Genomic DNA, 25,674 nt, shown 5'->3' on the forward strand with positions numbered 1-25,674 from the left:
AGCGCTGCTGGTCCACTTTCAGGTTCACTGCTGAGCATGTGGAGGGCTCCCCTACACTCCTGTGGGATGCTCCATACACCCCAGCATCACAGCATCCATGAGCCCCTGCTACTTAGAGGTATGTAGAAAGAAACTTTTAAAGCTGTATCTATGTGCAAATCGTTAATTCTCCAAATCAGCATTGAATTTTCAGATTTGGATTCGGCTGAATCGAAGCAGGGACAGTGTTCCAAATCAACAAATAGAATTGCTGTCCCTGATTCAGGCCGAATCTGAATCAAATAGGGCCTGTTTCACACGCCCTTAATGCCCAGTGTTCTAGATGAAGTTTCACCATTGCCTGGTATAAGAGGATTAATGTGTCCCTCTCCTTTACTGGAAATACCTTGCTTATTAAAAGCTAGTAAAAAATGCTTTAACCAATGATTGATTGGTTAAAGGGATGCCCTATAACTGCCACATCTTTCTCCAGTTTGGTTTTATGTGAGAAGAGCTGCAACAGACACCTAAATCCAGGAGGCAATGTGTGTCTGTGAATCCTAAGTGGAAGATGGTGTCCTTCTGGAACCTGAAGTCTAGCACTGAATCCCTGGGAGAAGGAGAGCTTAAGATGCAACTCTGTACTTTAGTTAGTTCTTCTCTCATCTTGTTGGCTTTTGTGGATCCAGTTCCTGGATTCCTAATTTTCCTTAGGCATTTGATAGGGAATCAAGATACTTTATGCAGCTGGCAAGGTACTTATAATCTGAGTGCTGTGGTGCTGTCCATTTTAGCACTTAGGACCTTTGAATCTGTACCTAAATGCATTTGTGCAGTATGTACCTGAGTTGTTTGTTGTGTAAAATTGATTGTAGATACCATATATTTCTAACTGGGAATAGGCTGAGAAAGTAGGGACCATTTTTGTGTGTGGGTGTGAAGGAGGTATATCCCAGTGGGATTTTGGTTTTGAGTCCAGTGTATTGTATTACAGCCCACTGTCTGCAGTGCATAAATATTTCTTCACTTGTAATAGATACAGTTTGCAAACATACTTTTCTTGTGGTGGGTAAATAAAATGGAAAGCAGTACACTAGGGGTTCCCATATTGTGGTATGCATACCCCTGGGGGTACCCAGGACATCTCTGGGGGTACATGGGATCAATTATGTAATGGTGGATTTAATTTTCATTATAATCTTAAATGCCAATTATTGGGTTCAAATTTAAAACATATGCTGGTAAGGTAATTTGGTAAATCTGGAAGGGGATACATAGTAAGTTTGGGAACTTCTGCAGTATACAGTACATTTAAAGAACTCTTACATTTTATTTAACTGTGTTTGAGTACTCTAAGATAGCCCAAAGTATGAAACCATATACACAAAAACGAAGAGGGGATAGTATACCATTTTGTATCGCATGACAGACCTGTCAAGGTAATAAAAGCTACACATCTTCCTTTTACTAACAAGACCTCCTACCTAGTATGGGGCAAACTGCAAGCAAAAATCTAGTCCGTAGCATGCAGTTCAGTTTACTGAAAAGACAGTGACATGCCATAAACTAGTTTAGCAGAAAAAGGACTTGTTCTTCTTTGAGTAAGACATGCTACGTAGTGCATGGCAGCCTCCAGGCCAAAATACAATACAAGTATCCCTTTCACTTTATTAAGAAGCGTGACACAAATCACAACCCATTATGACCTTAACTGGAAAAAGTTGCTTTTTTCTATGAACTCTTCTGACCATTTCTGTTTGGAATGTACAAACAGTACCATTCAGACAGTGGCAGCACCTGTTGAAGCACTGTTGCATGCTTTGCCTCTCCTTTTATGGCTCCAAGACTAAGTACAGACTGAATCTGTACTTCAGTGAGGCTGAATCTGTTCAATTTTCACAGGTTAGTCTAAGCTGCATATATTAAATTGATCAGCAAGTGAATAAACATTCACTTTTGATTTTGGAAATGCAGCCACATGCCTGCAGTAGCTCAGACCAGAAGCCAGGGGATACTAGAGCACACCTCCCTGCTTGCCTGCAGGAGACAGCTTGGACCAAAGCTAGGATGCCCACCCTGTGAGGGGAAGTTTGCACAGGGAGTTGCAAAACATCCTGGGATTCTGGGGACTGTGAATTAACTTGAATTTGGAGGGGATCTGGGACAGAAGTTCAATAAATCAATTGATTTAACTTAAATCAGTTGAGTCTAATACTACGTCTACCCAGGTTGATCTTAAACCCATTTCAGCTATTGTAAAAGTGGCTTATGTGCACTGAACTTCTGTTGTGTTATGGACTTGAACTGGTTTCAGATCACTAGTATAGGTTTATGTGTAATTTCTGTCCCTAGCCCTATTGTTCAGAAGACAAGGGTAAAAAGTGTGGCGTCATTGCAAACCACCTCCATTTTTTACAAGCACACTAGTAGAGGGACTACAGACCTCATCAGATATTTGAACACACATTTCTCAGAACTGACTCCTTAAGTTGCTGTTGACTTCTTAGATTAATTGATTTGGGTGGTTCAGTTGCTCCTTATTTCCATTTTCATTTCTTTGGTGAAGGATCTTAATCCAGTGGTTTGAGTCTTTGGTTCCAATATAAGAATCAAGAAAACACATGCATATTGCTCTGCCATTTTCTCTCATTTTGTATGTATGTATAACATTCACCTTCTTGCTGCTCCACATACCTCCATGCTCTTTCAGCTTCAGGGTCAGAAAGCAATGTCAGAGTTGCCTCTAAATTACACTGTTGTAGTAAACATTATAAATTAAACCAATTAAACCTCTGAAATGTAGTGGATTAAGAAGGCCAGAATGTTGCGCTGGAAATTTTTTTGGAAGAGGTTAACAAACCCACCCTTACGTAGGACCTCAATCTCGTGAAACTTCCCTTCCATCCCCTGAAAGAATGTTCACTGTTTCAACTTAAAAGCAACAAAAAGGCTTTTTTTTAGATATATATGGAATAAAAGGAAGGTGCGGGCAGCACAGGAAAAGAAGGAGCAATTAGTGACAGATGGGGTGATAAGGCTGAGCTTTTCAATGAGTTTTTTGCCTCGGTGTTCCTGACCAGGCCTCAAAATAAGTCTCCTAATGGGTTCTTAGATGGACATCAGAGGGACACCAGCCTATCAACTGTTGACACTGACTTGATGCAGAGTCACTTGGATGAACTGGATGTGTTCAAGTCAGCAGGCTAGGATGAGCTGCATCTGAGAGTACTGAAGGAATTGGCCGGTGTCATAGCAGAACCACTGGCATGACTGTTTCAACACTTGTGGCACTCAGGTCAGGTCCTGGAGGACTGGAAAAGGGCCAGTGTGGTCCCTATTTTCAAGATGGAGAGGAAGGAGGATCTGAGTAATTATAGGCCAGTCAGTCTCACCTCCATCCTTGGAAAGGTCTTTGAAAAGAGTATGAAGGGTCATATTTGTGGGAGTCCAGTGGGAAAAATAATGCAGCAGGGAAACCAGCATGGATTCATAGCAGGAAGATCATGCCTGACCAATCTGGTTTCATTTTATGACAGGATCACAAAATGCTTAGACTCGGGACTAGAGTTGGATGTTATTTTCTTGGATTTTAGCAAGGCTTTTAATACAATATCTCATCTGATTCTCATAAATAAATTAAGCGGCTATGACATGGATGTATACACAGTCTGGTGAGTGGCAAATTGCCTTAGCGGTCACACCCAGAGAGTGGTAGTAAAAGGGTCGGTATTGACCCGGAAGGATGTGGGTAGTGGGCCCTGCAGGGTTCGGTCCTTGAACCTGTACTCTTCAATGTCTTCATCAGTGACTTGGATGTGGGTGTGAAGTGTACTCTGTCCAAGTTTGTGGACGATACCAAATTGTGGGGTGAAATGCACACTCTGGAGGGTAGGAAATGTTTGCAGACAGGTTAGGACAGGTTAGGAAAGTGGGCAGTACATAATAGGATGCAGTACAACAACAAGTGCAGAGTGCTGCACCTAGGGCACAAAAATATCCAACACACTTACTGGCTGGGAAATGACCCTCTCAGCAGCAAAGAAGTAGAAAGGGATCTCGGAGTCATAGTGGACTCCAAGTTGAACATGTATCATCAGTGTGACAAAATCATCAGCAAAGCTAATCACACTTTATCATGCCTCAGCAGGTGCATGACAAATAGAACCAAGGAGGTGATACTTCCCCTCTATGCAGCATTGGTCACACCACAGTTGGAGTACTGTGTCCAGTTTTGGGCTCTGTACTTCAAGAGGGATGTTGATAGACTCAAGAGGGTCCAGAGGAGGGCCACCCATACGGTTAGGGGCTTACAGGACAAGCCCTACAAGGAGAGACTGAGGGACCTAGATCTCTTTAGCCTCTGCAAGAGAAGAGTGAGAGGTGCCTACAAATTCATTAGGGGGACACAGCAGGGGATCGGAGATGCCCTGTTCACCAGAGTGTCTCTTGGGGTAACGAGGAACAATGGTTGCAAACTGACAGAGAGCAGATTTAGGCTAGATATCAGGAAAAACTTCATGGTAAGGGTGGCCAAAATTTGGAATGGGCTTTCAAGGGAGGTGGTGCACTCTCCTACCTTGGGGGTCTTTAAGAGAAGGCTGGATAGGCATCTGGCTGGGGTCTGACCACAGCACTCTTTCCTGCCCAGGGCAGGGAGTTGGACTTGATAATCTGTTGAGGTCCCTTCTGACCCTAGCATCTATGAACTATCGCTGAAGATGGTGTTTGCTGCAGTCACTGCATCTAACAGAAGAGTGAACAAGCTGCAGTCTCTCTTGACTGAACTCCTTTTTATATCCTTTCAAAAAAGGAACGTGGAAGTAAATCTCCATGATCAAGATTTCTTCTCAAGATGGTAGCATGATTCAGTTTCAAACTAGACAGTGTTTGTTTTGTTTTATTTTGGGGAACCTAAGCTATGTGGCAGAGAATAAGAAAGCATTAGCCTTCTATTTGGATCACTCAAAGGAATATAAAAACATACCTAGATTTTTCTTCTCCTATGGAAAAAGAGGAAAGGTTAGGTGGTGGCATGCCAACGCTGTTCTTGATCCATATGGAAGAGTGTTTAAATGCATCTTTCCCGCTCTTCCAAAAGGGCAAAGGGTCAAATCCTATTTCACTTTCACTCTTCTAAGTGTCACTTGTAAATTCAGTTACATCTTAGTAGGTGACATTTTGGACACTTATACAGATTATTTGTCTGTCCCAGCATGCCCAGAAGGCTCCATTATGATTAGGTATGTTTTGAGATCATCTTGTTCTACCCAAGTAGGTGAATAACTGTGCAACTAATCACAACTATTTACTGTTTGCCAGAAGAGGGTCCTCAAACCTTTTAGTCAAATAAGAACACCTGTTCAGAAAGTTGGGGACCCAGGTTGTAGACCCTCCCTCAACCAGAGGGGGTTTGAACCTATATCTTTCATTCCTAGCAATGTGCCCTAATCCCTACTTTCCCCCCATCTCCCACCAGCCGTCCTGCTGAAGCTGGCCCATGGCACACTCAAGCAGAGGAAATTTATGGGGCCAGGGAATGAGCAGGCCAGAAGGAGTATAGCTTGGTGAAATGGGCATTGTTCTGATAGGAAGGAGGCCTTGCCTGGGTTTTCATCATTTCTCCTGTCCCTAGTGGGGCCAGTGTTAGCCTACTGCTGTTTATCCATTTTATTTAATAACTGTTAAATGCAGGGTATATTTTCTAGGCATATGAGCCACATGTTTATATATTCAGAGTCCCCAAATTTAAAGTGTCTTGATTTCAAAATTCATTTAAAATCTCAAATAACATATTTAGGTAAAATTGCCTTTCCAGCAACCCGTAACATAATCTTCACCTTTATTGGTTGAGGAGAATTTTTGCCCAGTTGTTTCTTAGCTGTGTGACACACATTTCAATGTCTAATAATTTAGCAGCCCCAGGTCAACTGTAAGAGAATTCTGAATTCCCAAACCGGCTTAGAATTTAGTAATATTTGAAACTAAAATGGATGGACTTCAGATTTATTAACATTGAAATATGTAATTTCATTTAATCTAGAAAGGGCATATCTATACATGAATCTAAGTAGGGGGACTTGTACATGAATCACAGAATCATAGAAAATTAGGGTTGGAAGGGATCTCAGGAGGTCATCTAGTCCAACCCCCTGCTCAAAGCAGAGCCATCCTTTTACTAGATCATTCTAGCTGGGTCTTAAAAACTCCAAGCATGGAGAGCCTACCACCTCCTCTGGGTAACCTGTTGCAGTGTTTTACTACCCTCCTACTGAGAAAATTCTTCCTAATATCTAACCTAAACTTCCCTTGCTGCAACTTGAGACTGTTGCTCCTTATTCTGTCATCTGTCACCACTGAGAACAGTTTAGCTCCATCCTCTTCCAAACACCCCTTCAGATAGCTGAAGGCTGCTATTAAATTCCCTCTCAGTCTTCTCTTCTTTAGACTACATAAGCCCAGTTCCCTCAGCCTCTCCTCAGAAGTCATGTGTCCCAGCCCCCTCACCATTTTTGTTGCTCTCTGCTGGACTCACTCTAATATGCCCACACCCTTTCTGTAGTGAGGGGTCCAAAACTGAACATGCTACTGCAGATTTGGCTTCACCAGAGCTGAATAGACAGAAATAATCACTTCTCTTGCCCTGCTGGCAGCATTCCTACCAATGCAGACCAGTATGCCATTAGCCTTCTCTGCGACAAGAGCACACTGTTTGCTCATATTCAGCTTATTGCCTACTGTAATTCCCAGGTCCTTCTCTGCAGAGTTGCTGCCCAGCCAGTTAGCCCCCAGCCTATACTGGCACGTGGCATGCTTCTGTCCTAAACATAGGACTTTGCATTTGTCCTTGTTGGACCTCGTGAGATTTCATTTGGCCCAATCCTTCAACTTGTCTAGGTCACTGAATCCTAGCCCTACCCTCCAGTGTATCTACTGCTCCCCTCAACTTGGTGTCTGTCATCTGTAAAGTTGCTGAGGGTGCACTCAATGCCATCTTCCAGGTTGTTGATGAAGATATTGAACAAAACCAGCCCCAGGACTGACCCATGGGATACTTCACTTGATAACGGCTGCCAACTAGACGTCAAGCCATTGATTAGACATTGAACCATTGCCAGCCAGTCCATTGAATTCAAGTAAAGGGAGCTGTGGGAAAGAGAGAGAGAATACCATGAATTCAGAACACTTACAAATTTGCCTGATAACTTTATGAAACTCGATACTGTTTCAACAGAACATAAACTTTGGAAGAATATAACATTGAGAAAAAGTATGGTATGCAATGGAAGAGCCTCAGAGAGAAAGATCTTCACTGACATGTGACTTTCGAACCCTTAATGTTGTGAAAATTGGAGTCTGTTTGAGATGAGTCAAATCAGAATGTATGTTGACTGAATTCAAGACCTCCTTTCTTGTCCAGTAAAAAGTTATATCTTCAATGGCATATAGCTGAGTAGTCTGACAATGTGCCTTAATGTTACATCTAGAGCTGCATTTAAAATTTTTCAGAAGTCTGAGGACAGCATTTAATTTGCATGCAAATTTTACCTAATTTTAAAAATCAGAAGTCAGTCTTCCTTGACAAATGAACAGAGATTTTTTTTCTTGGTGATTTTCACTATATATAAAAACATTTACTTAATCAGTTTTGTTGATGCTGAGTAATTATAAGAACAAGTGAGAATTAAATATCTGTTTTATGGATTAGGAGGATAATATGCCCTAAAGAGGTTATTAAAACAAACAAACATCAGGCGATTCATATGGCCATTAGGGAAGAATAAAACGTTTGGGATCTTGCCTATCTGACTCATTAGTCTCTGTCCTACATCTCCTTCTCAAAGGTTTATTAAATGGAATTTGACTCCAGCCCATTTTACTAGCCTCCAGATGTTGCATACTGAACAAGCCTAGCATGGACGTTTAAATCTGATGATTGTAGTTCTTAGGTCTAAGGGAAATTATTTTCTTAATGATACATGACAGCACATTCAACTGCTAGGAGCATAGGAGGGGGTAGTGTTCAACTGCTCAAACATTCTGAATTTGCATGATACGTTTGCTAAGTTAGTTGTAGCTGCTGGAAACATCAGTTTATGAGAAATGGGACCAACATTTTACACAATTTATTTTATTTTTCATGCTTTATTTTGCTATTGGATTCAGTTTTCCTTCTCACCTTAATTTCTAAAGTTTGCTTAATTATATTTTCTCTGAAACAGATGGCCATTTTTGCTATGTTATTGATATGGATTAGTATGTCCAGCAGACAATATTCTAGGCTATATTGTAGTGACTTTGGTCAGCTCTAAATAAGAGAGGAAACTTGCCCACTACAGACGGACCTTTCTCACAAAGAGGGCTGAATGTTTTCCCATCTGTGTATGCATCCATGAACATACTGAAGTGCAGTGCAGGGGTACACACATTAGTTCTATACAAGTTATCTTGGGTATCAGAAGCATACTTAATTAGTATGCCATTGGTGCATCTACACATGATATTACTTTGACACAATAAAATTTGGTGCATTTCACACTGGAGTTTGTTGCTTCTGGATGCTGTGCTTAAATGTGTGCCCGGGATCGCAGCATGTTGAGCCAGGCCTGAGTAGCCCCAGGTGGCAGAGAGCCCGGGAGGAGGTCAGCCTGCCAGTCCAGGGCTGTTCTAACCAGGCTCACTGTGTTGTGGAGAGGCTGGCTGGGCACAACGATACTTCACTGTAGGGCTAGTCAGCAGACAGCCCCTGCACTGAAGCACCCTCATGCCTCTTCCAGCCCCATTAGCATCTACATGTGTGTTGCAGCACAATAAAAAACACTGCCATAGGATAGTACTTGTGATTACAAGTACTATCCTACAGTGGAATTTATTAGTTTACTTGAGCCCAAAGGGGCTGCGTGTGTAGACACTGAGACTTTACTGCAGAGGTAATTAGTTAGCTCCTCAGTAAATGTCTCCTGTAGGCATACCCAAGGTGTTCTGTGTTACTTTGAAGCTGCTGCTTACTTGGAGCTAGCTTGGGTATCTCTACCCTGTGTCACAACGTTTATAGTGTAGGCATCTTCAGAGGGGCAGAATCAATTTATCTGCCAGATATTCCTGGAGTATACGACAAAACAAACACTTGTATAGAATGAAATATATGAAATGAAATGTACGCTTGTATAGAATGTAATGAATGACTGCAAGTGAGGAAGAAACACGACCATGTATCATCCCTAACATGCAGCACAGAGTGGTCATTGTGGGTGACTCCCTTCTGAGGGGGACAGAGGGAGCAATGTGTCACCCCGACCCCTTAGCCCAGGAGGTCTGCTGCCTCCCTGGAGCCCATATCCGCAATGTGGCTGAGAGGATCCCAAAACTTATCCAGCCCTCTGACCACTACCCTACACTCCTTATCAATGTGGGCACAAATGACATGGCTTAGAGCAATCCCAGCTGGATCATGAGTAGCTACAGGACTCTGGGAGTGGGGATCAGGGGGTTGGGTGTACAGGTGTTTTTTTCCTCAGTCCTTCCAGATATGGGTCACGGGCAGAGGAGGGAGAGATGAATTGAGGCAGTAAACAGAAGACTGCAGCGCTGGTACAACCATGAAGGCTTCCGCTTTGACCACCGTCTGCTCTTCAGAGGGACAGGCAGCAGTCACCTCACTCAACTGGGGAAGAAGCTGTTTTCAGCCAGAATGGCTGACTTGCTTGACCAGGCTTTAAACTAAGTTCACCAGGGGATGGGTGGACAACTACCAAAGCAAGCTCACCAAGCATCAACCACAAAACCAGCAGGTTAGGCTGCTCAAGGGAACCCACTCCTACCTCAGCCCAGGAACAGAGCTTCTCCATGAGTTCAAGGAAGTCTAGAGCCTCCAATGGCACACTTACGTGCCTGTACACTAATCCTAGGAGTTTGGGGTATAAACAGAAGGAACTGGTCCTTCTGCTGAACAAAAATGACCACGATCTCATAGGGATCCCTGAATTCTGGTGGGACTCCTCCTGAGACTGGACTACTGGTATAAATGGCTGTACCCTGTACAGGAGAGATTGTGCCAAAAAAAGGGGTGGGGGCGTAATTCTCTACATCAAGGAGAGCTACATGTCCCTACAAGCTGAGATTGGCACCCAAGGAGGATGACTGGAAACCCTTTGGGTTAGAATATGAGGGGAACGTAGTGAAGGGGATACAACGGTAGGAGTCTACTACAGACCTCCAAACCAGGAACAAGTGCTTGACCAAGAATTCTCCAGGGAACTGGCCAAGGCTGCATGCTCTTGGTGCATGGTCATCACGGATGACTTCAGCTACCTGGACATCTCATGGGATGAGCATTCAGCCAAATCCAATCAGTCACAAAGCTTCCATACATGAACTGTACCTGTGGATGAGCTCTACTTATCCCAAGAAGTTTATGGGCCAACAAGAGGCAAGGCACTGCTGGACCTGGTACTGGCCAAAAGGGATGAGCTAATCAGTGACCTAAGAATCGAAGGGAAGATGGGTGACAGTGACCACAAGTTGATCACTTTCACTATCCATCGCAAAGCTAGCAAGTCAGCCAGTAATGCAGTAGTCCTCGACTTTAGGAAAGCTGACTTTTGTAAGCTCAGGAGGCTTGTTTTTGAGGCCCTGATAGGCCGTGATTTCACAGGGAGGGGAGTTCATGATGAGTGGGTGCTCCTTAAGTAAGCAGTCCTAGAAGCACAAGGGCAGTCTATCCTCAGCCATAGGAAAGGTGGTAAAAGGTCTAAACAACCCCTTGGCTCAGCAGCGAGCTCATGGACCTCCTACATGTAAAAAGTGAGGCATATAATGGATGGAGAACAGGAAACACCAGTAAGGAGGAATATACTGCACTGGTCCATACCTGCAGGGAGCAAACTAGAAAAGCCAAGGTTGCAACTGAACTCAATTTGGCTATATGAATCAAGGACAATAAAAAGTCCTTCTTCAGATATGTGGGGAGTTGAAACAAAAACAAGGGCAACATTGGACCTCTGCCAAACCAGCTGGGGCAGATGACTGCCAACACCAAGGAAAAAGTGTCTGCTTAATGATTACTTTGCATTGGTTTTTCACCAGCTCAAAGGGTCCACCCTGCCAAACACGATGTGGGATGACCAGGGAGAAAATGAATGTATATCCACCATTGGTGTGGATCTTGTGAGGGAGCATCTTGAGAGGCTGGGCCCCCATAAATCAGCTGGTCTGGATAAGTGGCACCCAAGAGTGCTAAAGAAACTGACAGACATCATAGTGCAGCCACTGGCGAGGATATTCAAGAATTCATGGTGCTTGGGCAAAGTTCCTGAAGATCGGAAGAGAGCCAATGTGATGCCCATATTTAAGAAAGGGAGGAAAGAAGACCCAGGAAATTACGGCCAATCTGTTTGACCTCAATCCCTGGGAAAAGATTGGAAAAAATGATCAAAGAAACCATTCTTGACAGGCTAACAGAAGGCAACATTCTGAGGGATAGCCAGCACAAGTTTGTTGCGGGTAGGTCTTGCCTGACCAATCTCATTTCCTTCTATGACCAGGTGATATATCACCTGGACAAAAAGGAAGAGGTTGATGTCATATCTATTTGGGCTTTAAAAAAGCCTCTAACCTCATGTCCCATGATGTTCTCATGGAGAAATTGGTCAACTGTGGCCTTGACTATTCCACAGTCTGACTGGTGAACTGGCTCCATCAGACCCAGAGAGTGGTAGTTGACAGAACCAAATCGATGTGGTACTCAGTGACTAGTGGCATCCCCCAAGGCTCTGTTCTCAGATTTGTACTCTTCAGTGTCTTCATAAACAATCTGGACACTGGCGTCAAAAGCGGACTGGCCAAGTTCACTGACAACGCCAGACTTTGGGGAAGAGTGTCCATGCTTGAGGATAGGCTGGTGTTCTAGGCTGACCTCAATAGGCTTGCATGGTGGGCACATGAAAACCTGATGGCATTCAGTACAGAGAAGTGCAAGGTACTCCACCTCAGGAATAAAAATCTGTTTCACACTTATAGGCGTAGCAATGCTACATTCGCTAGCACCATGCCCAAAAGAGACTTGGGGGTTATGACTGACCACAAGATGAATATGAGTCACCAATGCGATACTGCAACTGGCAAAGTGAACAAAACTCTTGCTTGGATCTACTGATGCATCCTGAACAAGACTCAGGGTGTCATCCTCCCACTGTACTCGGCCTTGGTGAGGCCACAGATGGAGAACTGCATCCAGTTGTGGCCTCCACAATTTAGGAAGGACATGGAGAAGCTTGAAAAAGTCCAGAGGAGATCCATGCACATGATCAGATGCAAAAGAACCGGCCTTGCGAAGAGAGGCTGCAAGCTATGGGACTCTTCACCCTGGAGAAGCGCAGGCTCAGGGGTGACTTGGTGGCATCCTATAAGTACAAAAGGAGTGTGCATCAGGATCTGGGGGAATGCCTGTTCACCAGAGCGCCCCAAGGGACAAGATCCAATGATCACAACCTCCTGCAAGACTGTTTTAGGTTGGTCATAAGGAAAAACTTCTTTACTGTCTGAGCCCCTGAGGCCTGGAACAGACTCCCCCTAGAGGTGGTGCAAGCTCCTACTCTGAACACTGTCAAGAAACATTTGGACATTTATCTTGCTGGGATCCTTTGATCCTAGGTGACTTCCTGCCCCTTGGGTAGGGGACTGGATTCGATGATTTTACGAGGTCCCTCCCAGCCCCTAATGTCTATGAACTCTATGAATATATTATATAGAAGTTGTCATGTGTAATGCACTTAGACACATCTGACTTTTCTGGTTATTTCATTTTTTGTACATAAAAAAAAAAAAGCCGTTGGCTTCCCATCCAGCCACTCACTGCCCCCTGCTCCCGCCGCTGTTGCTGCTACTGCTGATGGTGGCTGCAGCTTCTTCATGTCTGGGGTGTGTGGGATCAGGGCAAGAGTGGGGCTCCACATGGGCCGATTTGCCCTGGTCACCTCACCCTGTTCAGATTGGCTCTGGGCTAGAGACAAAAGTTGCATACAAACCGATTTAGTTATCAGAAATTGGGTTAAACCTGTAACAGAACAGAAGTTCAGCGCACATAACCTGCTTTCAAAATAGCCAGAACCAGTTTAAGATAAATCTGATTGGATGTGGTATCAAACTTAACTGATTTAGGTCAAACCAGTTTGTGGAACTTCTGTCCCAGACTCCTCCTCAGCTCAAGTTAAATCACAGTCCCCTAGCATCCCAGGATGCTTTATATCCCTGGGCTGTTCAGTCTGCTCCAGTGGAGTAGGGACTGCCCGCCCCTCTTCTCTATATCCTGCTTCCTGCCTGCGTCTGTCAGCCTATGGAGGGGAGGGGAAGACCCCCCCCCGCCCAACCTGTGTCTACACAGCGTGTGGGGGGAAGCCCATGGTGGGGGCTTTTTGCCCATCTGCAGCCCTTCCCCTGATAGGGACAGCCCAGGTAGCTGCAGGCATTCCCCACCTCCCCCTTTTCTGTATAGCTGATGCCACAGGACGGATGGAGAAGGAGTTCCCAAGGCCCCAGGAAGGTGCCAGCACCAGAGGCCCCTGCCTCAGGGGGTTTCCCCCACCCCAACTCAGGGTCCCCCAGCCCAGGGCAGCCCCAGGGAGCTGAGGGGAATTCTTTCCTTCCTGAACCCTACAGCTGCTTGCCTTAGCCCCTGCAAGTCTCAAGGATAGCCCAGGGCAACCTCAGAGAGTAGAGGGAAATTTTTCTGCTCCTGTGTATCTTCTTGCCTGTGACTTGCAGCAGGGGAGGCAAAGCCAGCTGGAGAGGAGAAGTAGTTCCCTCTTCTCCCTGAGGTTACCCCCAGCTATCCTTGGTCAGCAGGCTGGGAGACGTGTTCTAGTCCCCCTCCCCCACCTGACCTGGGTCAGCGCAGGCCTCCCCCTGTCTTTCCCAATTGAAAACTGAACATCAGTTAGAAGAAGCTGCCTAGATCGAATTGATTCTGCCTTGGGCTTTTTGACAGTCTGTACTTAGCCTAAATGAGCTCATTACACTTATTGCCAGTGATTAATTAACATAACTTATTGTCCAAAATAAACCATGAAGTACCTGACATACCTATTGATGCACTCGGCCTGAGCTCTGGGTAAGGGAGAAATGTGCTTGAGGGTGTCAAACAAAATACAGCTGGGTTTTGAGAAAACTGATAGCGCTCTTGGTTGGAAGGTATTGAATAGCTGCTGCTCATGCTTTCCTACTGCAGTCCAGAAATGGTACCTTTTTTCTCTACCTGGAGTGAAAGCCAGTGACTTATCGCCAGGAGTGTGCTTAATTCACTGCTGTGAGGAGAGATTGGAATGAAAGAGCTAGGAAAGGAGGAGGAGGAGTGGAAATACAGGAAAGAAAAATGAGAGTAGTCAAAAGATAATAAAATAAAATGAAACAGGCCCACAGATGTTATTTTTCTTGCTTCCTAGTTCTTTTTTTATGCGCAGGATAGTGTCCATTTTCCTAACAGTTTTGGGTGCATTTTTTACTTGGAGAAATGTTTGCTTAATGAAGTGAGGCTTAACATGACGACTTAAAAATCCCACTGAAATGGATTTATTGTGTTTTCAAAAAATTGCTCAGCAACCTTTTTTCCTCAAATATATTTAAAAAAAAAAAAAAAAAAGTTGAGGAATTTGAAATCCTGAAATGTCACAGTGGAGAGCCTGCAGGTGCGCCTAATTAGAGCCATACAGAAAGAGGGGCTGCAAGCACTTCCCCAAGTGTAATACTGTGAATGAGGGAACAGGTGGATCTTTTTCTGTCAGCTTGTCAGCTAACTTAATGGATTCCTCTGGGGTTAATGAGGCTGGCGCCAGGGCAGCAGGGGTAATGGAATGGAATCAAAGATGGCAGGTCAGAGCCGAATGCTACCTCATCTTGTTGCCTTTGAAGAAGTTACTAATGTCTTACCAGCCATGAGAGGAATCATCTGTGGAAATTATGCTGGGCCCATGATATAAGATTACAGGGGATATTTTACTGAACTTAGTCTAAATTTATGTCATAGTATTAGAAAATAACCACAACATGGAACAGTATTTTTTAAGCAGTGCCTGGTAAGATTAGTGAATTTGTGGTACAGGTACCACCCAGAGACTCCTGTTAATATTGCAAACTTAGTAGTTTGTTAAACGGTGAAATAAGATAACTGCTATTTTTCTCTTGCAGAGTATCCTGAAGAAGTCTGCATTTGCACTGTGTCTTGGTACAATTGTAGTAGTGTGGTAACTTTGTTAGATGTGTACGCACACTGACACACAGGGCAGTGCAACACAAGAAGTCCTTGGCATATTGTGCATTAAAACTTTAATATCCACATTAAAATATTTCTTGTGAGGCTTGTGCCTGCCTTTTAATTGTGTTGTTTGCAGTTGAGATTGCCCCTGAATTCAGTTACAAGCTTGCCATTGCATCCCTCACAGGTTTGCTGTCAGTCTGCTTGTCTGGTTACTCATGAGGTCCTGAATAATGATAGAAAAGTTAAGAGCAACTTACTTATTTCAGTTGCAAAGAACTATATTACCTAGCAACTCCAGACAAACCTCTGGACAATATAGAGAGCAAAAAAACCCATAGTCTGCTGGGCAGAAATTAATTGTAGATTAGAATTATGACACATTTTGGAATGACTTTATTTGGACAAGTATCTAATATCCCTCTGAACAGCTTTTGAATTATTATCATAATTTGTCTCAGGTTCTTTAAAGGACTGTCTTAATTTTTGTTAAAGGTTGATAGGGGGTTTTAGTATATTTGTTTCGCCTTGGATGTCTGAGTCCAGCAAGCTTCTTGCTTTCCGATACACCTGAGGTTGCTAAAAAAAAAAAAAAGAGAGAGAGAGAGAAAAGAAAAGAAACACTGTAGATCACTAGTATCTTCCTTAATGTCTTTCAAGACCAATGCAGCTTGTTCATCCTGTTTTTGAAATGTGCAGATAAACCTTGCATCAACTTCTGCGGATTCCAGGCGTTGGCACTTTATTATATATTATTAACTTAGAACTCTACTAATTAAATTTAAGTTATAGTAGTATTGAATGAGCCTGAAGAGACCTTGTACCAGATAAGCTAGGGACAGAGATTCAAAAAGCCTGCGCCTGAATTGATTCAATCTTTGCAGGTTAGTTTAATCTGCGTAGGCTAAACCGGTTTGTAACCATACAGACATCCCCTTTGGACTGAGGAAATGCAGGCACATACCTTCCCTTCCACAGTACTGAGCTAAGGGGGGCTTGGCCAGGCCTCAGCAGGACTCTCTGATTAGGTCGTCCCCTCACCCCCGCCATACGCACTGTTGATAACAGAGCATTGAGTTGCATAGCAGGGAGTTGCACAGAGAGTTAGCATGTTTCAGCCCATCAAACAAAACAACAGTTTTCAAGCTGTTCTTAAACAGCTTTTCCAAGGAAAGAACATCGGGACATTACCAGCTACCTGTTGATTTAGCTCCAAAAAGCCCTAAGCTGGCACTGTGACGTCTGCCTTTGTCCTGTCTCCCACTGCATGTACCATAGCCAGCATGTGGTATGCTAGCTAATGCTGAGAGGCCTCTGTGTAAGGCAGAGGGGAGTTGGGGAAACCCTGCTTGAGCAGGGAGTGTGTGTGGTGGGGGGTGGAGCAGGAAGAAGCCAGGCAGACACTGTTGTACTTGCAGTCTCTGCCAGAGCTACAACCAGAGAACAGAGAAGTGTGGCCAGCCCTGCTGGGCTAGAGCAGAGCCCTGTTCAGAGTAGTAAAGCATCCGAGATGCTGGAGGACTCTGATTTAACTTAAACCAGGAAGGGGTCTGGGACAGACATTGCATAAACTGGTTTGACCCAAATCAGTTAAGTCTGATACTACATTCAACCAGGTTTATCTCAAACCAGTTTCAGGCATTTTCAGATTGGTTTATGTGCACTGAACATCTGTTCTGTTACAGGTTTAAGCCAGTTTCTGATCACTTAAACTGGTTTATGTGTAATATTTGTCCCTAGCCTAGTGTAAGGTCCTAACCTTGCCAACATTTATGCATGTGCTTAACTTTAAGCAAAAAAGAAGCCCCATAGAAGTGCACAGGTGTTCTCAGAATCAGAGCCAAAACCTACAAAGTGGAATAGCAAACAAGCAAGGTGGTGGTTAGCTGAGTTTGTCTGGTTGTGTGTTTGGTTGTGTCTTGTATAACTGGGGATAAAGAGGATGAAAGGAACTGCAGGGAGATGAGTTACTATCAGGAAGGGGGGAGAGATTGTCACAGTTTTGTTGTTTGTCCTCCTCTGATCAGCAGGCAGTACAACTCCGTTACATATCAGCAGGCACTGTACTTAAATTACATGCTTAACCATGCTGCAGTTATTATATAAGCCTATAACTATATTATTTTGGTAAGTGTGTTATGTTGTGTCTGTACAAAAGTCATTCATGAAATACAATTGCTATTACTTAGCAATTGTATTTGAATGGCTATTACTTTGCCATGGTGTCCAGATTTTAAGGAAAAATACTGTTAGACCCTCACAGCATCTTGTACACTTCTAACAGTAAGGACACTGATGCACAAATCTTTTATCGTCTATTAGAAGTGACAAATCTTGAATCTCTTTTAATAGCATTTCTTTGCCTGTTTAATGATATATGCTTCACAGAACAAGTCCAGAGCAGCCTGGTACTTCCGAGTTTGGGGCATGAGTGCAGATATAAGTGGGCAAGGCTGGCTTGGGCATATTCTAGTTGCAGCCATCTGCTGCTAGATGGTAAGCATAGCCAGCATGTCTTGGCTGAGGCCATGCAAGAGGAAGTTGGCAGGGCACTGAATGCAGGTCTGAGGCTAGTCTTTCAATCACTGCACCATTCTTCTTCTTTTACTGGAGTGTTTGGGTTGCTTAGATGTCTTGTTTACCTAGTTGCTTTTGTGAGTACCACAGGGGATGCCCCTAAACTCATTCGTGGTTCTGAGTAAAGAACCACCTGGGTGCTGGACTTCGCTTTTGCAAAGATCAAAGGCCCTGACTTGTACCTCAGGGGATTTGTGCAGTGCATTTATCATAATTAGTCAAGCTTGCTGCATTACTGTTCTGCCATGGATTCCTGCTTTAGTTAAAAATCAATTCATAATCATTATGACAACATACAGTTAGATGCACTGGCCAGCAGTGGACCCAAACACAAGGGCAGTGCTGAAAATCAGAGAAGTGTCTTTGCTTGTTAAGACCATTAGGGTCATAATCTGAGACCTTGTTATGCACATGATATAGTCTTTCACTATGTCCCATTTTATTATAGGACTCATGCCCCATTCATTGCAAAGGATGTACTACATTTACTGGATGAGCGCAGCTGTTGTTCCTATTTATTCAATGTGTCCTCTTTTCTTTTCTTTTCTTTTCTTTTTGGAGGCTTCTCAAACCTTTCTCTGAGAGCATGCCCAGTGCAGATAGAAATTATGATGAATTTAGCTGTCAAACTATACTCGGTACTCATAAACTGACATTTTTCATTGACTTGTAATTGTCCAGGTATATGCACAGTGATATATAGAGAGATTTTAACTGGAAGAATGAAACATACTTTCCTGATAGATGAGTGATGCATCTGCCAAACTTCAAGATGTTTTTTTCTGAATGTGACCTTTGCAATTTAGTAAGTTTCTTTAATGTGGTCAAAAGAATATTTTTTTTTCCTCTGGGAAATGGCTGGATCATTTTTATTGAAACTTAAAAAAAAATCAGACTAAAGCAGACACCTGGCCTGTACAATGTCAGTTCAGTTGTTTAAAATTTGGCGAAGTGATAAGCCAGTGAAAAGAGGTGCTTAAAATATTGAAGAGCTGTAATGGTAGGGTGGCAATTCTCCATTCAGGTGCCACAACACCCTAGGGTGCTGCCAGATCCTTTGAAGGGTGCCTGCAGGTTGAGGAGATAAACAGGTATGAGGATATAAACCCAGATTTTGTCTTTCCTGCCTGTAGGCTCTCCCACTCCCCCTGCCAAGCCCCTCTGCAAAGAGGCGAGGACTGTAATAAATAAGTCAGCTTTTGAAATGGTGCTGCTCAATTCACAAGTGTTATGGGAGGGTGCCTGGAATCGAAAACGGTTGAGAACCGCTGCTATGGGGGATGCTACTAATTCTACTTACACTTATGAAATTGTTCTTTGAGGTTGGGCAGTACTACTTCTGTGTATACGTCAGCTGTAGATACCACATTGATGCTATCGATGGATTACCACAGAAACGTAGATTCAGTTAGTACGGCTTAGTGGTTAGAGTCAAAATATTTTTAAAGAAATGCTTCTTTGTTCTCTGAATTGAAGGAAAATCCCACAGAATCAGATTTTTGCATTGTTGCTATTCTCTGAAAAGCTGTAGATAAGCCTTACACCACTTAGGTTTGCATAAATAGCTAGGATGCCTGATGTGTAAGCAAATACTCATGTCATGTATTCAGCTCATCTCTGCGTGCGTAGAGCCAGACAGGCATGGTCATATGTACAACCAAATAGCTGACTTGTGTCAGCCCATCAAGCACTTCCATTTCATTTGTTGGTTAGGTGTGCTTACTTCTGTGTATTTAACTTAATACTTAACTTAAAAGATTAGGACATAGGAGCAACCTGTGTATGTGAAGGGTGTGCTGCTGATTCTGAAAAAATTGGAATTTGCTGTTTAATCTTCAGCTTTTGTACTTTAGCCTGCTCATTGACTCTTGAAAAATTTGTGACAAAAACTTGTGGATATGGTAACAAGTCAAATATTGCCAGTTTTACTTACTGTGCTCTGCTCAACCAGGATTCATAGTGGGGTGGTCAGTCACCGCTGTTTCTGGTTTACTTGTAAAGAAAATGATTTTGTTTACATTTGCTTATCCTTTACGAATCTTGCTCGTACTGTACTTTTGTCTACATTGTTCAGAGCTTAAAAAAGAAAATCACATCTGGTTTGTAAATCAGCTCAATATGAGTATCTCGTTCAGCTGTTTATAGGGTGACTGCCCTCTGTGTTTTATAGGTCTGTAGAGTAGCTTATTTGACATAGTGGTGAAAATCTCAACTGGTTCCTTGTAGGGATCACCTTGGGAGCCTCTACACCCCCGCAGTACTCCTGAAGTGTAATATTTACCTGATACACTGTAGTTATGCCATCTTCAGTAACAAGCGTATTTTTTTCCATTCTTTAGAAATTGCCCCCTGGTTATGTGTGTTTAGAGCCGAGAATGCTGTGGACTTTTCGCAGTTAACATTTGACCCGGGACAGAAAGAACTTATTGCTGGAGCAAGGTGAGAAATATATTTCCTTTTAATCATGTTGGGGTCTGTTCTACTGAGCCACATTCTGTGTACAGCATTCACACAACTCTGCTGCCTTTCGTTATGAAGACCCATTGAACTGGCTGTATCTGAGGTGTTGAGGGTCATGTATTATTATCGAGGGTGTGATGCACAACATGAATGCTATGGAGTAATTCACTCCAGATTTTGTTCCATAGAAAACTTACTTTGTGGTAAGAAGCAGGCACACAACCCAGTCCCTCAAGCTGGACCAAAATAGGCCCTGTTGTATTGCCTGGCAGCCAAGTGGCTGGGAACCAGTGGGCTACCCCAGGATAACAAAAAGGGAGCTGACTCATACCATGTTTTCAATGAGTAACTTTACCCTGAATGCTAGTGATTTATAGCCTAGTAGGGCTATGCATCATGTGCCTGCTCCGCTTCTAGATTGGAAAGTCAATTTATTACATAGTAAATGTGGCATGGGCATGCACCATAACGTAGTTTTGAAAGTGCCAAGTGGGCACAGAGTACCGAATGACTTGTTCTGTATTCTTGATTTTAGTAGGCTTGTGCTGCAGGCATTGCACTCAGAATATGATCCTATGGTAGTTAAAGGCAGCCTTATTTTAAGACAGCGTGGCAAGACTTGAGTTCAGGCTACCTTTTTTAACAGCTTCAAGTGTTGATTATTCAGTGCTGCTTTTTCCTCTTCTGTGATTCTAGTCATGGTCCAGTGTTGTCATCTACATCTATTAAAGACTCTCAATCAGGCAAGAATAGTATAAGTCTTGATCACTATTTTTTTTCAGAAGGCTATGCATTATGGCAGTGGTTGTCAAATGGCGGTTGATAGCAAAACACATTCTGGTGCTGTGCAGAATTTCTTCTCTCCAAGTAGTAATGCATTTATCAGTTTTCAAACTGAGTTCTTACAATCCAGTAGAACAGTTATGTTTCCAGAGACTTTAATCAAATACACTTAAAATTTAAATATATTTTTGGGTGCATTTCTCTTTTTAATTTATAGAGCACCCAAGTTCTCTATATTATGGGTATTGTGCTGCTGCTATACATATTTGTTTCTGGGCTCAAAACATAATCCACTGTATGGAGAAGTTTAAGAAATGCACTTGGCATCAAACTGTGCCGTGATGCATAAAGATGTTTGCAAAACAGAATTAGCATCAAATTCTGCCTTCAGACCTGGGCAATCTCCATTGTTTGCAGTGAGAGTGCAGTTAGGCATTTCTGGCACAATTTGCCTTATAAAGCTTACATCATTTAAAAAGTTGTTTCAAGGGAAAAATTTTAACCATTCCAATTTTTAACTTCTTATTTTAAAACAGGAGATTTGTACGTACATAAATACATAGTTAGACATTTAGCAGGCTGAACCTCCCATCAGAATTACCAGTTTTCTCATTTGTTTTTCACCTTGGGATGGGATTTGGGCTTTTTCTTTTCATTATATGTTTGCACAGAGCATGGAGCGGTGTTTGGTCTGTATCTGGAGTCCCTAGGTACTAGAATTGATTAATTGTAGTATTAATTAGAGTATAAAAAGAAGCTGTTTTATATATCTGAGGACAAAATTTAGGTTGATACTAGAGGACAAAATTCAGGTTGATACTATTAAATCCATTTCTGTGTAGTATGAATAGTAAATAAATCTTTCTTTGTCTTTCAGCTCATAATAAACATTTGTTTCTAGTTATCTGACAGATACATACTAAAATACTCTTCTGTACCTAAAAATTCTAAGTACATAGTTTTGAAGACTACAATAGCAACAATTAGTTATATGAGACTTAGTGTGAATGCAGTCCTTGTTGAGAGCTTTGCATGTTTTGGAAATCACTTCTGACAATGCTGATTAGGTGTATGCTAAATAGTCAGCAAAAGTGTTATGAATTATCTCCTCCTTTTTAACATCATTAGCTATTTTCCCTTTTTGCCCTTAGCACAAGTTGAGGAGAGCTGGGACAGTTGAATGTATTCAGTTTTTTGAATGAAAAAAGGCTAGACTGTAATAGTTCAGGCCTTTTTGAGGTGAATGCTGTGTAGCAGGGGTGTAGTGCTGTTCCTGCTGTTTGGTTAGCTGTGTCTTTATGCATGGTTGGGTTAACAGAGCAGCAACACTTCTGTTTGGACTGCAATGTCTTCACAATGGAAAACTAGGGATGCTTTCACTCTGTCTGGTGGCCAAAAAGGTGGTTATTCAATATGGAGTTATTTAACAATTCATTCTTTAGACATGCCTGTAAGGTCATGTACTCATCCCATTGACAGCTCAGTGTTACTATGCTATGGATTCTCCTTTGTATAGGGGAATCCTCTAGTGAAGCCAAGTCAGCACATCTACTTTACTTTCCTATCACCTGCTGTTCCCACCCCCCATTCCCTGTAGTATATTTCATCCTTAAATTCCAAGATCTTTCATGTGACCTAAAAGCTTTTGATTTTTTGTTCTTGGGGAGGGAGGGAGGGATGGACATCCCACGGTGTCTGTATTTGCCAGTTCGTTTTCTAATGGCACGTTGATAACTTCTCTTAGTTAACTGTGCTGGAAGTCCTTCTTGCAACTGTAAATCTACTGTACCAGTAGTTATATTCAGTTTAGGAACATTTGTACATCCCCAAATTTTGGAGCGAGAAGAGATGATCCTCTCTTTGAGCACGTTCTTTCCTTGAAGATTCAAATCTTTGCTTTCTTGCCAAGGGGACAGTATTGTAGTGGGTTCAGAGTGTTGTGGTTGTGATAGCCCAACGAATACACAAGAAGCAAGGTTTGTTTGGTAATAACATCTTTTACTTCACCTACTTTGTAATTGAGAGAGATGTTACACAAACAGTCAAGGCATAACATTCCCAGATTTTCTACCTCAGGTCTGGGTATTTGGTGCCTGAAAGCTTGTCTAACATGTCTGTCCAATTATGTAGTTGGTCTAATGAAAGATATTACCATAAAAGCCTTGCTAAGGTTAGTGTTGGCATTATCCTTTAAACCAGGGGTAGCCAGCCAGCAGCACAAGTGCCACAAGTGGTATAGGCAGTCCTTGTGGATGGCATGTGACAGACTAGGGAGGAGATGGGCAGCACAGAGGCAGGCAGGACAGGGAGCAGAAAGCAGAGCAGCAGCTTGGTCAGGGAAGCAGAAAGCTAAGCAGATCAGGTAAGGGAAAGTGATCAGAGTGGCACTCAGGAAGCCACGTGGCATGCCTGCCTTAAAGTGCTTTAAACAAAGTGGTGTGGATTAAGCAACAGCAGTATCATGACTTATTCTCTGCCTTATATTTGATGGTGTCATCTTAATAATGCAGTTTTTCCAATTACTTGAAAGAATGCCCCTCAGAATTCTTGTGTGATGTGGGAATGCATGGCCTGTCCTAACCTGCAGACTTTTTACCCAAACAGATAGCAAGGAAAAATTGTATAGTTTTCATTGCTGCCAGTGGTTCCTTTTGGTAGTGCACTGATTTCCCTTAGGGAATTTAAACTTCTGCCATAATAAGCCACCACCTGTATAGGCCCTTTTGGGCACATTCTGGTCGGTTTGTTAGGTGCATAAGTAGACTAAGGCACCAAACTATCATCCTGTTTCACCCAAAAAACTGTTAATGCAAAAAGTGGATGATGGCTTCTTTTGGTTCTGCTATCATGATGTAAGGGGGTTTAATTGTACCTTCCACTTGCCCCCCAGAAAGTGCTTAGCAAAGTCTCCACTATGAATGAAGCATGTGTCCAGCCTGTTTACTTGCTCAACTTCTCAAACTTCCTCTAACTCCAGCCCCCAAAACAAACAAACCCCAACTTGCAGGCTCCTATATTCTCCCCTTCAAAGCCCAGAACAGCTGGCAGAGGGAGGTCATATCCCACTTCTGTTAGCTGCTGCTTCCATCAAGCCTTATCCTGAAGACAGTACCTCAGCTTGCAGTGCAACTAGACAGGGAAACATAACCTGCATCATTGTGAAATGTAATACAGAATGGCACAGACCTGAGGGAGGTACTTTCTTTGGCTAAGCCTCCCTGTTGCTAATGAGGCATATTGCCTCATTTTCTCTTTTTGATACCTCTTAATTTGAAAGTGACTCCTCCTCTTCCACCCATTTTTCTGTGCAAGGGGAACAGATGCCCTTATGCAACTTCAGATGGTAAGAGAAGTCATTTCACATCTTGACAATGTTATTTGACATTTAAAGTAACACTTGAGGTGTTATTAATGTCAAGGGGCAGGGGGCTTATTTCTTATTCTTTTGTGGGAGAGGAATTCAAGGAGATTTCAAGGGGGATTTCCCCCTGAATATCTTCCAGTCTGGTAATATAGTTTGGGAGCAGTGATTTTCAGAGAGTTGCTTAGCTTGCATGGATTAACAACCATTTTACTTCTGCACAGAGTTTTCTCTATATTTCTTTTCCTTCAATTCTGCTGCTTTTACATTTAAGCAAACATATAAAACAAACAAATGTGAAGTCTCACATGGAAAGCAATATCTATGAAGTATCACCTGAATCCACCATAAGTTAGAGTTGCATTTGAAAGGGTTTCTTATATCAAATCTGGACAAAACTGCCATAACAGCAAAGAATCTGCTATTTTGTACCTGAACAGATTTCAAACCTAAGCAGACATAAAAGAAATGACCTTATCTTTTTGATTCAGCTTCAGAAAACTTTCACTTTTCTTTGACTATGCACTTTGGGCCATTTTATCAAAACTGGGCAAGAGAAATTCCTCCCCTCTTCCCCTACTCTCTTCTCCATATTTTTCCAAATGAATTTTGCTACACAGACAATTTGTGCAGAACTGTCCCAGGCAAGTACTCAATTCTATATTGTCACTAAGAGCCAGGCTAAGTCATCAGTCATTCCAGGAACTGCTCCCTTGTTCCAGAAGTCCTCTTCCAATCATGTGTGCGCGTGCGCACATATATAATCTTATTTTGCAGTGTAGGCTGACAGAATAAGTATTAAGTATTGATGTTGTTTTAAAACAAAAGTGCTCTAACAGTTGTGCTTCAGTTTCAACATTTTACTATAAAACAATCACTTGTTATAATCTCTGGTCATCCTGGAAGTTGATGCCTGCCATCAAGTAAACAGATGGTCCAAAGACAATCCCCCTTGAAATCTCCTTGAATTCCTCTCCCACAAAAGAATAAGAAATAAGCCCCCTGCCCCTTGACATTAATAACACCTCAAGTGTTACTTTAAATGTCAAATGACATTGCCAAGATGTGAAATGACTTCTCTTACCCTCTGAAGTTGCATAAGGGCATCTGCTCCCCTTGCACAGAAAAATGGGTGGAAGAGGAGGAGTCACTTTTAAATTAAGAGGTATCAAAAAAAGAAAATGAGGCAATATGCCTCATTAGCAACAGGGAGGCTTAGCCAAAGAAAGTACCTCCCTCAGGTCTGTGCCATTCTGTGTTACATTTCACA

At 42.7% G+C, this 25,674-nt stretch overlaps 1 protein-coding gene across 7 annotated transcripts in view; it reads left to right on the forward strand.

Annotated features, from left to right (window-relative positions):
* The window catches only part of SEMA5A (semaphorin 5A), a 612,665-nt gene that overhangs the window by 223,982 nt on the left and 363,009 nt on the right, over positions 1-25,674 (forward strand). For all 7 annotated transcript variants that reach the window (XM_090039133.1, XM_090039134.1, XM_090039136.1 and 4 more), the window contains one exon: positions 20,140-20,239. In XM_090039133.1, the coding sequence (XP_089895259.1) occupies positions 20,140-20,239 (100 nt within the window). The remainder of the gene's footprint in view (positions 1-20,139; positions 20,240-25,674) is intronic.

This window comes from Crocodylus siamensis, chromosome 3 (genome assembly GCF_052110815.1).
Source record: "Crocodylus siamensis isolate JL-2025a chromosome 3, ASM5211081v1, whole genome shotgun sequence".
Lineage (NCBI taxonomy): Eukaryota > Metazoa > Chordata > Crocodylia > Crocodylidae > Crocodylus > Crocodylus siamensis.